A 14,695-nucleotide genomic window follows, 5' to 3' on the forward strand; every position below is an offset into this window, starting at 1 on the left:
GAAATACGTCGAAATATTGGAGGAAGGACTCTTGCCACTTTATTCCTCGGGTTTCATGGACAAGGACACAACATTGTTCAACACTACTAGAAACACCCAAAAGTGGCAGGAAGAAAATGGTATCCAGAAGTTGCCATGGCCGAGCCAATCTGACATGAACCCCATCGAAAACCTCTGGGCCATACTTGACCGGCAAGTCAAGAAACAACCAAAAAACCAACTTCGAAGAGCGATGTACTCCAAGTTTGAAGCAAGAGTGGGAGAAAATCCCACAATCTAAAATTGATGAGATGATTCTTACGATGCCCCTAAGGATCAACAAACTCCACGAAGTGAAAGGAAGATCTACTAGATATTAATTAAATTATAAATATATCAATTCACATGAATATGACTGAAAAATTTCATTTTTTCTGAAAAGGTGGTGTCTATTTACTTGTGACCACACTGTGTATATATGTTAATATATGTTTTAATTTAACATTCATGTACTGTTTGGATGCTGATATGTCAAAGAAGAATGAATGACATTGTTTTACCCAAAATCACCTTTTTGAAATATAAAAACTGAACTTTCATCACGAAACTAAAATTAAACATTAGTGGTTTTCTAATCAGGAATGCTTAATGTAAAAGTACTGTAATTAATATCACAAAGAAGCATGCTATGTTCAGAAAACCAGACTGTATATTTATGTAAGTGGAATTAAATGTATATTCCTAATTCATTTTTTTATGGTTACAAAAAAATATAAATGATTGTATATTAAGCATGATTTATAATTAGTACTTTTAATTCCTGTTTGTCAATGAACGCCTCCCACAGTTTGAAGATTGCATGATTGGATTCCAGGAGGCAGTTTTCAGGGTCATTTTACCCAAATCTGGTATCAGTTTTTGTGTTCCTGGCCAGAGAGTACCACATTTGAAACTGTGTCTTATTCCCCAGGGGGCAGAACCAAACATAGTACATGTGCACATGTATTTTGGACAGGTTTCTTTTTTTTTTTTTTGAGGGGGGGGTTAAATCCTTATTAGGGTAGCTACATAAGTCATTGGAAATAGTAGAGGAGCTTTGTTGCCTCTGTGAATCAAGAATGGGTTCTTGACCCCCACAGTATAACCCAGGTTTTTTATGCTAAGAATAGAAGCTGATTTTTACACTGTTCACTAATTGTTCTAATCTTGGTTACATTTTATCTTGTAATCTTTGAGATTTTTCTTTAAAGTTTAAACTTTTTGTTAACAACATAGTTTATTTAATTTGATACACAACTTTATCCAAGACCAATTTACTTATTTTTCCAATGAATAGTTCATAGTTGCATCTTCTACAATCAGCACAGTAATTTTATTTAGAAAAATGCACTTATTTACACATTTATTTGTTATGGTAATTAGCTCTTTTGCTACAGGCATCTTTTTCTGTACATGTCATGAGGTTTTAGTGAGTTATATTCAAAATTCCTTGTCATGGTGTACGAATAAATTATAAAAACAAAGCTAATAATCTAAATTTTAATAGTATATAAGTTTTAAATTCATAATTTTACATGATAATATTAAAAAAAAATCCTAAATTTCCCCTAGTATGATAAATCTGATATTTTCTCGCTAGGAATCCCCTCTTCTCTACAATCCTATTTAGTTACAGACCCCTCTTGCCACACCCACCTGTCACATCTTCTCTTTCAGAAATTGCCAATAGCTGTCTCTGACGTTTAATACTATATTACTTACTACCAATAGAAAACCAAGGTTTAAATGTATCAAATGATGTATTACATTACACTATTTTCTGTACAGAGAATTGTCTATTTCATTTCCAGTTCAAACTTTATTCCTACAGGTAACACATCAGTGAATTTAACTGAATTTGTAATAGCTCTTGTTTTATAGTTAGAAAGCCAGAAAAATTGGGATAGTTATGGGAAATTGTCTTATTTTTGTATGTAATTATTCTGTGTTCTTTGGTGCATTATTTATTTAAATAAAAAAATTATTTAGTGCAGTAGTACTATTACTATAAAAAACAAAAGTAGGGTTAAGTGTCATCAAAAGTCAACAGCAAAAATAAGACCTAGTTAAGTACTTTATTTCTTGTTTTTCATGTGTATTCTCTGTTAAGTATCATAACAGTAACAAAAATGTAAAAATTAGAAACTTTTTAGGTTAGATTAGGTAAAATAAAGAATAATAATAATAAAAGATTTTTTCATGACTGACACTTGAAAATAGCTTGTGCGTTATTTAATTCTATAGGGTAATGTGAGCTACACATTTGCTAAGTGATTTACAAAATATAATTAAAATGGTTCATGAGGTACGCATGCGAGCAGCTCTTGGGTAATGTAATTTGATAGCGTAATGTGAGCTGCATGTTCCTTGAGTGCTTTTGAACTTATAATGGCCTGGATAGTAGTTAGACACTATTCAAAGAGCAATAAAACAATATAAATTAAGTATAAGCAAATGTATACTGTTACAAATTTAAAGCTGTTTAGGATAAACAAGTGTAGTTTCATGTTACAATTTGAATTCATTCTGAAAATAAAAAATGGGTAATTTAAATATTTTTTTGGTGGTTACAAGGTCAGTCAAATTGATAAACCTCATATGGAGTTAGGGTAGAGAAAATAACAAAAGTAAAAGGTTTCACTGAAAATAAAAACGTTTGAAATTTATTTGGGAGGTTTTAGGGATTATACAAGTGAAATTTGAGATTTTTCAGATGAAGAAAAGTATTTTTAATCTTAACATGAAATTAACTTTGCACTTTGACTCCATGTAGTCATGGAGAAATATTTAGTGAAAATACTTTATTAAAAATTATGTTTTTTTTTAATTGTTGTTTACAAATTACTTAATAATTACTGAAAGGTTGGAATTCGTGAAGATACACAAAACATGTTAGAAGTTGTAGTATGGAAACTATAAAGGTCAATTTGGGATTATGAACAAGGTGTATTTGACCAAGCCCACAGTGAGAGAGTTAAAGAAAAAAACATTGATACACAGTAAAATAAACCGATTGTGCTAATATATATATATATATATATATATATATATACACATACATACACATCTACCTAAAAATAATCTAACAAAAAAAATCATTTGAGAAAACTAAACATGCAAGATGGGCAACAAAACTAACCTTTTAAAAGTGGGTGCCAGTAATGTCACTTCCTAACTTATGTGCAGTTAACTCTAAATATGCATAAAAGTGAGCTTTTGTTCATTTGTATCTGATGATGGTAAAAGTAACGAGTGTGTTGCTATTGAATTCAACACACTGAGCTTTTCTTAAATATTCATCATTTCTATTCATATGTAAAGTGGAGCAAATATCTGTGGCAGTCAGTTTGAATATGATTTGCTGCTCAGGAGATAATTTGCCACATGTTCTTAAATTGTTTCCTGTAGCATTTCTAGAGTTACAATAATAGTAATAATATTTTTTTTTTAATTCTGTTTTTAAATGACTTGTAATTTAAGAAATGTGAATAGTTTTAAGATGTGCATCTAAAATTATGACATACCTCAACTCCACAGTATCCCTACGGTTACATCCTGCCACAATGTAAACCTGTAGGATTGAATTATGAAAATTATTGAAAATAAATTTCAAAGTTGAAATAGTGGCGGTATGGCATTTCATCTAAAAAAAAAGTAAAGGTATGCCGTGCCCACATGTTCTCATCCCACTACACCTCTGAACCTCACATATAAAACAAGATATTTTATTTTGTAGAAGTTATATAATATGTTGAAAGTTCATTTCAAGTTCCGAGCTCTTCCATTCTGAAGTTTTTTTGTAGTGCAGTGGAACAAAACATATAACATGTACATCAATTCAACATACCTGGTCTTTATTTGTAAAATGGAAGTTTCAGTGTATGTAATAGTGTCCAGATAAATGTATTCAAACAATATATGTAATACGTAGTTTCCTCCCCATCTTTTTGAAAAGTATATAATTGTTGAATTATGGCTATCTAATACATACTTTGTGCTGAACAGTTCCAGATAAATGTATTCAAGCAATATATGTAATACGTAGTTTCCTCCCCATCTTTTTGAAAAGTATATAATTGTTGAATTATGGCTATCTAATACATACTTTGTGCTGAACAGTTCCAGACATTTTACTTTAAGCAAAGTGTATCTAAAAGTAGACAGATAGATGTATTTAAACAATATGTTTAATATGTAGTTTTATTTTGTAAATGAACACATTTTTAATGAAGTGAAGTACTTTTTTTAAGCTAAAGTGTTATAATTTTACTTTACAGAACAATGTGATTTTTTAATACAGTAGAATTACTTAATTTTTTAAAACCTGTTAAATATTTAAGTTATAATGAATGGTCATTATTACCAGCGCTGAAAGAACTGTGGGGAACTGTTGAAGCTGTGTGTGTGTTAAGAAGGGGGAATGGTCATTACTACCAGCACTGAAAGAACTGTGGGGAACTGTTGAAGCTGTGTGTGTTAAGAAGGGGGAATGGTCATTATTACCAGCACTGAAAGAACTGTGGGGAACTGTTGCAGCTGTGTGTGTTAAGAGGGGGAATGGTCATTATTACCAGCACTGAAAGAATTGTTGAGAACTGTTGCAGCTGTGTGTGTTAAGAGGGGGAATGGTCATTACTACCAGCACTGAAAGAACTGTGGGGAACTGTTGAAGCTGTGTGTGTTAAGAAGGGGGAATGGTCATTATAACCAGCACTGAAAGAATTGTTGAGAACTGTTGCAGCTGTGTGTGTTAAGAAGGGGGAATGGTCATTATACCAGCACTGAAAGAACTCTGGGGAACTGTTGCTGCTATTATATACTTAGGCATTACATATTTTTTATAGTTGGATGTAGTTTAAACTGACCAGGTGCACATCAAAATTGTATTTACTGATTCATTATATACTGTGACACTGTTTTATACAAATAATTGTGGTTGAACCTTATCCTGAATACTTTACATCTTACTAAGTTACAGAACTAGTATTAGTCTAGTCTGGAATGACCATTTATTTTAAAAATGATGCTTAATGACTTCTGAATATAATATGAATTTATTCTCAATGTTTATAGACACAATATCTCAAATCTGCATCCTACAGCAAAGAAGCTTATAGCTATTCCTTTACTGGGTTAGGCATTGTTACTGAGGGATATTTTATCTGTTAGTTCAAGTTTCCAAGACTGTTAAAGCTTTAGTGTAACTGTGGCACTCGTCTGTTTCACTTACTATTAATGTGAGCATAAAACATTAAGCCTACACAATATTTTGTATTATTAAAAATATTTTTTTTATCAACATTTACAAAATGTGTTTTTTGAAAGGGTGAACTAAGCATATTTGTATGACTTTTAAGGTAGATTAAATTTATGTTTTTATAAGTGCTCTGGTCTTTCATGGTAAGATTGATTATATTGTAGCTGTTCAAGTTCTTTCATGATATTATTTTATCTGAGGTATCTTAGCAATTAACTTAGAAATCAGAAGTTGTGAACCATATATATATATTTTGTAACAAATTATGAATTTTCTTTGGTATTAATTTATAAGGGTCAATTCATTCCTTATACAAAAAAAAAAAACAAAAACTTTTGCATATTAATGTGCATACAAATAAAGTTTTGTGACAGGTTTTATGGGGTCTAGTTAAAATTAATTGTTTATTCAGTCATTTATTGTTCTTGGGGTCAGTTCTGGAATCACCCTTCTTATAATTCCATGGGGGTGTCACAACTATAACATATATAACGAATCACTGTGTTTATAACTTGTATGGGGGGATAACACAAACATAACATGTATGATTAATCACCATGTTGTCATGTTCATGGGGATAATACCACCATGGCATGTACAACAAATCACCATGTAATGTAATTATTTCTCTTGCTTGATTCCCTCATTTAATTTTGATCTAAAACAAGAACCAAACTGTAATGTATGTCTTGGGCTTATTCCACATTCTAGTTTGTAGGTAATTAGAAAAAGTATTATTAGAAATTAAAATACTTGGGTGGTCAAGTGCCAAGTTTTTAAAATTGTTAGTTAATTGTTGAAAATGAATTCATTTTCAATGGCATTTGTTTTTTTCAGTGCCCACAAAACCAGGGAGATTTCAAGAAGATAGCTTTACTTTTCATTTAACCCCCCAGCAAGCCCATGATATAGCAATGTCACGGTAGGTTTCCTGTTATGTTTCTTCATCATAAGCTTCTTATATAGCAGTGTCTGAATAGTTTTTATAACATCACTCCAAGCCCAAAGTTAAGCAATTCTGTAAAAAAAACAAGAGGAAATCCTCAATAGCTGTGGCTGTAATTAGATCTCATATTGGTCAAGAGATGGAACTATGAGCTAATAGTGTGTACTTGAAAAAAAACCCAGAGCCATTCTATGAGCCACCATGCCACGGCTAAAAAGAAAATGTAGTTATCTGTATAGGCAACAAAAGACAGAAATTGATGAATAGGTTACAAAATTTCCAAGCTTTATATATTTCTACATCTAGAAGATGATGTTTTGAATTAGCATTCTTCATCAGATCATAAAGTTTAAAACAAAAATGCATGTTAAGAATGTGGAAATTGTGTGAACAATTTAAATGTCGAGTTACAAAATTCTTTGAAAATTACAAATTTCACATGAATATCATAGAAATCATAGTACAATTCAAAGAAAAGGAAAAAAAGATAAGAAAAATACAAGATGAAATTGAAACAGTATGGAAAGATGAAATTCTATAAGAAAGAAAACTGTTAATTTAAACCAGGTGGCTGTAGGGTTCCCGGATTGTAGATTAATTTCCTTTCTAGTCGTCATCTTTTGCAAATGTCTGTTGTAGCATGTATAAGTCCCAGAATCAAAAAGTTTTCGATTATGTACTTGTAATTGTTAAAATGTTTTCCTATACATTTATCTTGGTTCTGCAGTTTAATATGACTCAGATGTTCATGTGCTTGATTACTGAGTCAGTGGCCTGTGTGTCCAGTGTATAAACTACTGCACTTTATACAAATTATACAATAAACGATACATTCAGTTGTGTACTTGAAGGATTGTCTTATGTTGAAATTAACATATTTTTCTTGTATATCTGTTGTTGTTTAAGAGTGCTGTATCCAGAGATTCCTCTTAGGTATGGGTCACGTCAGTTAACTATAATAGGTGGATTCTTGAAAATACATTTAACAGTTGGTTCTTCTGTAAATGTTATGTAAATGTTTAGTCTTTGTTCTTTTTGTTTTGATGTTTAGCACAAGTGTGTTCTTTTTTGATAAGGTGAAGAATTTTTACTTAAGTATATGAACTAACTTTGGTGGCTGCATCATGGATGAGAGAATCACGATAGCCTCTTTTGAAAAAAAAGTTTTCATGTCTTTTGTTTTTGTTTGTAATCATTATCATCACTACATAGCTTGCTTTGTTGTGGAAAGTGTTTGTGTGACCTTGACATTTTGTTACTGTACCAGTGGAAAGGTTGAGGAAGTAAGTATGTCTGTGAATCTGTTTCTTTATAATGTATACGAATGGTCAAGTGGTATGCATATGTTAATGTCGAGAAAGGGCAGTGTTGTGTCTGATAGAGCTGGGGGAATTAAACAATGTAATAAATTACTTAGGTACAATGATTACATTGCATTTATGGAATTTTATTTAAGACCTTTGTAATTTACCATACATTAATTCAATTTAATTTAGGTATCTGAATCATATCAAATAATTAATTAGGTGCAGTGTCCTAACATTATTCACATACCTTGTGATTTTAGGGTCTAAGATTGTATTCTCATTGGCATGAACTTGTTTGCCCTGTCTTTGTTATTTCAAAGCTATTAAGGCCAGTTGCCATTGTCCCTAAATTGGAACAAGTCTACCCACTGCCAAATCTCCAAATACTTAAGCAGGCCTGTTTACTTTCCCAATTTTGGCAGGATATTCCCGACATGAAGTCCTGTTTCCAGATCTCCCGACACACGACCAGGATCTACTGATATCAACCTTTTTAATAATTTAACAAAAAGAATAGTCGCAAAATCCAACTTCACAGAATGCCAACCAGGATAAAGTAAATATTTACTCATTTTGTGTAACATTGTTATACTTTGTTGTGTTATACTGTCTGCTTGTTGTACCACATTCCAATGCATTGAGTGAAAGGACATTTTCAATGGTGAGAAATATCGTAACAGGAACAGAACTGATTTAGGGCATGAGACAGTATATGCACTTTTAAACTGCAAGTTTAACTCAGATTCCTCAGCCAGTAAATTCAAGCCCAGCAAACAGGTATTGAAAGATGCCATAAGTGCAGCATACATATATGACAAAGAACACTAATCAGGATATGTTTATTTTTTTTTCTATTCTTATAGTAAAAGTATATAACAATATTAGCAGATGAGTGTGATTATCTTAGTAGATAGCCCACCCTAAATGAAAACATCATTTCAATCTTATAGGCGTAAATAAATGTCTGAAGTTACCCAGAATTCATAAAAGTGCACCTATTTTTTCTAAATTTTCTGATGGAGCATGCTCCCCCCCCCATCAGGGGGACAATATTTTGTTGTCTCCACAAAAATTCTCTTGATTTGGCACCTCTCAGTGTTGACAGGTATACTTAAGTGTTAAATAAAGTGTAAGTTTATTGTTATTTTTAAATTGTCTTATGTTCCTAATTTATAATTGATAACCATATTCTTTAATGTTGTATGAACAGGTGCAAATCTTGGGGTTGTGGAACCCCATTGTTTTATGATATAGTAACAATTCTTTAACACATTCACTGCCACTGGATATTTTCAATATTAATTCTAAATACAGAGGATGCTTAGTGTAGAAATGGCTCTAAATATGGTTTTGGCATTTATGCAATCCCTAATATGTCATCATTGTTTAGGCAATACATTATGGGTACTGATCCATTGTAATGACCAAGCATGAAATTATTGATGTATCCAACAAAGAGATTGGAGAAGATGGGATCCATTTTTATACCCATAGTGACCCCTTAGATCTGTGTGTAGTAGTTACTTTAGAAAGTGAAGGCATTAAGTGTGAGTACAACTTCTGCTAAAAGTAAAAGTACGTGTTTTGAAGGATCAAGAATGTGCCTTTGTGTAAGAAACGTTGAAACCTTCACCGTATAGGATAGATGTGGTTTCATATCTGAGATAATAGCCACATCATCATGTTGCTTTTAAAATAGCAGGGTTCTCACTTGGATCCCACAGTGAAGGGTCCCAGACTCTCCATTTTTTTATTCAAGAGCCCCAGTGAGATTTTTAAGGGTCTCAAACTAATTTTCAAGGGTTCAACAGGTACAATTTAATAAACTCAAAAGAAAAGGAAAAAAGCACTTCAGTGTCAGTGAAAAACTTTATTTAATGTATGCTACATGTTTACCTTCTGTAAGTGGAAAAGAACTTGTTAATGTTCAATGAAAAACTTTATTAACAATTTACACTGCATGTTGTTTCCCTTTAATAGTTTATGAGTGCAAAGAAATTTTCATGATAATTTTAAAAATACTTTTCTTCATCTGAAAATTTTCAAATATTATTTGCATAACCCTAAAACCTCCTAAATAAATATGAAATGTTTTTTTGTTGTTTTTTTTCAGAAAAACTTTATATTTTATATGTTATTTTCTTTACCCTAACTCTATATGAGGTCGGTTGATTTAACTGACCTTATAACCACTATAAAAAATTAGGAAATATTTATAAATTCCCCTGTTTTCTTTCTGGAATGAATGCAAATTGTAACAGAAAACCACAATTTGTATCCTAAGTAGCTTCAAGCTCGTAACAGTATAAATTTCTTTATACTTAAATTTTATTGCCATTTGAACCATGTCTAACTACCATATAAATTGCAAATTATGTGGCAAACATGCAGTTCACATTACGATATTGAATTACATATCGCATAAACTACTCATGAATATACTTCATAAAAAAAATTTTATATTTGATATTCATTATACTTTACCTAACCTAAAAAGATTTCAATTTTACATTTTAATTACTTTTATAATAATAAATAATACACATGCTCTTGAGTGTTGAGGAAACTTAACCCTACTTTTTATACTAATTATACTACTGCATTAAATAATTTCTCTTTAATTAAATAATGCACCAAAGAACACAAAATAATCACATACAAAAAGGAAACAAGTTTAGAAGTTTATTGTGGACAGCTGTGTGCAAACTGTATGCTCTTTTGTTTGTTATGGTACAAAGTTTGAAGCAAAGTACTTGTGCTTGCCTTACATAGGGGCATTTTGTGGTGCATATTCTGTACCCACGGGGTCAAATCTCATGCATCTTGACAAATTATCGTGTGTGGGACTCGGGACTGTGGGTTATCTAGAACCCTGAATAGTTGAAGGATTCTGTGCCCCTATTATGTGATGTCACTTCCCTAAGTTTGTAAGTTTATACAGACTTTTTCAGTTAAATGTATTTTGTAGCATGGTAGTTGACTCAAGGAAATTTTGTACATATGATTTTTCATTAATAAGTAATGGTACATTGGAATAATTATTTAGTGTTTTTGAAATGCCTACTAACCATTTATTGTTGCACTGTTTGGTACAATAACAATAGTGTAATTATTACTCGTTTGGAAGTTAAAGTTAATTACTTTAATAACAATAGTGTAATTATTACTGGTTTGGAAGTTAAAGTGAATTACTTTAATAACAGTAATGTAATTATTACTGGTTTGGAAGTTAAAGTGAATTACTTTAATAACAGTAATGTAATTATTACTGGTTTGGAAGTTAAAGTGAATTACTTTAATAAAAATAGTGTAATTATTACTGGTTTGGAGGTTAAAATGAATTACTTTAATAACAATAATGTAATTATTACTGGTTAAAGTGGATTACTTCAATAACAATAGTGTAATTATTACTGGTTTGGAGGTTAAAGTGAATTACTTTAATAACAATAGTGTAATTATTACTGGTTTGACAGTTAAAGTGAATTACCTTAATAACAATAGTGTAATTATTACTGGTTAAAGTGAATTACTTTAATAACAATAGTGTAATTGTTACTGGTTAAAGTGAATTACTTTAATAACAGTAGTGTAATTATTACTGGTTAAATTGAATTACTTTAATAACAATAGTGTAATTATTACTGGTTTGACAGTTAAAGTGAATTACTTTAATAACAGTAGTGTAATTATTACTGGTTTGACAGTTAAAGTGAATTACTTTAATTTTTATGAAAGCAATAATCATGTGTAACTAATGTAGTAGCCTCTTATGTAAAATATAACAATAGAAAGGACTGGAGCAAAGCTTTATGAGCTTAGTGGTTTGGAAATGTTTCTATGGTTTCAAATAAGAATTCTGACTTAGTAAGTAAGTGATTATCTTTTCATATGCCTGTAAATGATCATGATGTAATCTAGAATTTTTATGCAGTAAGTAGAAATAATGGTGCTAATATATGTACGAGAATCAAAGAAGTAGTGAACAGTTAATGAATTAATGAGTATTCGATGAGTGAGTTCAGTTCAGTTCCAGTCAGTGAGTTATTCATTTCTGTGATCCAGTTAGCAAGTTCTAAAGTGAGAGTTATTGCATCTGTTTGTCTGTGATGTAATTAACAATGAGTTAGCTAAGGTATTCAGCTGATGAATTATACAAGTACATTAGGCCTACAAGTGAATATAGCCTTCAGCAAACGTTATTCAAAAAAATATTAATTTGTTATCGTTTTGTGGAATGGACTTGGAATTATTTTTACCAAATAATCAAAAGAAGCTGCTCAATGATAGAATACATTACAATATTATAAACTGTGTTTTCTTTGGAATGATTGAAGAGAGAAATTGTGTGTTGTTTCTTGTAGAAATCATAATATTTTGTATTTGTTGGCTTAGACCTTTCATTGCTAATTGAGGCAAGAACTTTCACATTGTAATATTGTGTTTTAGAATGCTTGGAATTTTGGATCATAGTTCTGAAGATTAATAAATGATTCCAGAGTATGGTATTTATATCATAAACACAACAATTTAGCCATAAAAATTTTACAATCTACAAAGTTGCTGCAAAAATCAAAATTTAAATCTGGCTTCTTATCTGTAAAATTTGTACTTTAATATAGATATTAATATACCTTTTTTGTTATAAATGTTTAACTTTATTTAACAATGACAGTTATTTCTTCAAGACTATGCAATCTAGGGTTAGGCCTAGGCTACTATCATTAGGACTTGGCCCTTCAGAGCCAGAGAGAGATTTGATTGATATGTTTGTTTTGTCTGTTATCTTTCTAAATGAATATCTTGTTTAGAGTAATGTCTGAAGATTTTTGATAGTCTTAAAGATAGAATTCACTTTTAGAATTCAAATAACACAAATGTTGAAAAAGTCCACTAGCTCAATTTTTCATTACCAGAGGCTGGTTCACTAAACTGTCACAGACCACCAAAACACAAGTACAGTGAAAAACTAGCAAAGTTGTTGTGATGGACTGGTGGTTGAGAAACACTGCACTAGATGACACCATCTAAAAGATTTTGTCAAATATTTATTTAATTGGATTATGACCTGATTTTATAGTCCGATCCTGAAGCTAGTTTATTTGTTCAATGATGTTCTAGCTTGGAATAACACATCAACTAGCTCAGTGCATAGTTCTATTAATGTTTAATCTTCACGTATTAAGGAAATGCTCTATATAAAACAAATAACTTATTTCTTACAGTTACTGTGGTATGTATTTTACACTTCTTTTTTTAGGTTAGGTTTATACTTATTTAATTTCAGACTTTTGTGATAAGTACTTTAAGATCAGCAGTTAGGCTACATGCAGATACTAATGATGTTAATAAGCTTTTGTTGTTACAAATCTGATATACACATAATCGTATTGTTTCAAAAAGAAAAGTAATTTACTGAGCCTTATGTAAAGTATTTCACTTCATTGAAACTTCATGGAAACAAAAACATATAGACAATAGGATAGCAGTAAAACAAATATGGATCAGTGGACTTGTAGGACTTGTACAGGAGAATAACATTGCTTTTAGTTACCTAAGAGAACTTTCTATAATGATTTTAGAACTCAAAGGTGTTATAGGTGTCATTATATTTTTTGCTTTTCACATCACTTATTTAGAAACTGTTTTGTTTGTTAACATTCAGAAATATTGAGCATCTTTCCAAGCAAGTAAGGTAACACAAGCCTGCAAAATTAAACTTTATAAAAGTTGTTTTGATTTTAATAATGGATTTTCCATAATTCAGCTACACAAATTTCGAAAATAATATAAATTTTTTTTTCTATCACATAAGGATTTTTTACAAATTGGGAAGAAAATCTCTTACTTAGATCAAATTATTATTTAGTTTATAACAATGAACATTTTTTATTATTATGTTTGCTAACAAACATATAAATAAACTGAAGAAAATGGAAGAACATTAATGTTATGGAATATACATCCTCATTCATCCTGATTTCTTTTGTGAAATCTACGTCTTTTAGTCTCAAAACTTTCTTTTATGTATTGCATCTGGAGCATCTTGTTTCAATGACAAGTAGTAATCAGTCATCATGCTGATGTTCCAACTTCCCTGATACCTCCGCTCCATTTCCCTGATGTCTTGATGAAACCTTTCTTTGCTGACGACACCAAAATTTTCAGGGAAATATTCAAAATGTGATGTGATAAATGAACTTTCAAGCTCATATTACAACCCAACTCTTTGAATTTATTGAGCATGTTATTGACAATATTTTTGTAATTTAGGTCTTTGTTGTTTCTTAAGAATTTGTCATTAACATCTTTAAAGGCAATCTATGCTTCTTTTTTCAACTTTCTTCATTGTCCTTTCGAACTGTTCAACTGAAGTTAATTTCCTAATCTGAGGCCCAACAAAAATCCCTTCTTAAAGTTTAGCTTCTGAAAGAGCTGGGAATTGCCCACATAGATACTTGAAGCAGTTGTCATATTTGTTTAAGACCTTTACAAACTGCTTTATCAAGCCCAAATTATTAGGTTCACCTCATGTGAAAAGTTGTGGTTCACCAGACATTTCAGGTTGAAAGCAATCATTATCATCATTTCTATTGATATCAGATTCATAATCAGATGAAACTGCATCAAGAGTCTCCAGTGAAGTGGTACAGTTACGTCACATCCATGAGCAACAGGTCTTATAGCGGATTGAAGGTGAATATAGTTTTAGTTCCAGTGTTGTAGCCTTGCACATTACATGAGCAAAAATAGCAGTAATCTCTGTGGTTTCTAAGCTCAAGCCAGACCATTGGAATTCCAAAAGGCAAAGACTTTTTCTTACCTTTAGTCCATTGTCTCAACTCTTCAACACAAATGGTGTAAACTTTCTGCTTAGCCTATGATTTGTCTTGATCCCCAAGTTTTATTCCAAAATATGCATAATGTGCTTTTATGATGACTTCTGTAATGTTTTAACCTTGTTTCTTTACAAAAAATTTACTACAAATATAACAGAATATTGTTATGACAGCGGAAGTCACGTGACGCTGGGAGCATGCATGCTGGAGTTTTTATCATGAATTATCAAGGAACCTCGCGAATGTCCAACTGTTTGCCAGGCGCCCTTTTTTTAGTATATAAGCTCGGCAAATAAAGCCAGCAATAGAGAGATATACAGATAGATTG

General features: G+C 31.1%; 1 protein-coding gene across 2 annotated transcripts in view; it reads left to right on the forward strand.

Moving 5' to 3' along the window:
• The window catches only part of LOC106468232 (E3 SUMO-protein ligase PIAS2-like), a 63,251-nt gene that overhangs the window by 8,722 nt on the left and 39,834 nt on the right, over positions 1-14,695 (forward strand). For both annotated transcript variants that reach the window (XM_022396565.1, XM_013928645.2), the window contains exon 4: positions 6,113-6,197. In XM_022396565.1, coding sequence (XP_022252273.1) covers positions 6,113-6,197 — 85 coding nt within the window. The remainder of the gene's footprint in view (positions 1-6,112; positions 6,198-14,695) is intronic.

The sequence above is a fragment of the Limulus polyphemus genome, unplaced genomic scaffold, assembly GCF_000517525.1.
Source record: "Limulus polyphemus unplaced genomic scaffold, Limulus_polyphemus-2.1.2 Scaffold2925, whole genome shotgun sequence".
NCBI classification, from domain to species: Eukaryota; Metazoa; Arthropoda; class Merostomata; order Xiphosura; family Limulidae; genus Limulus; species Limulus polyphemus.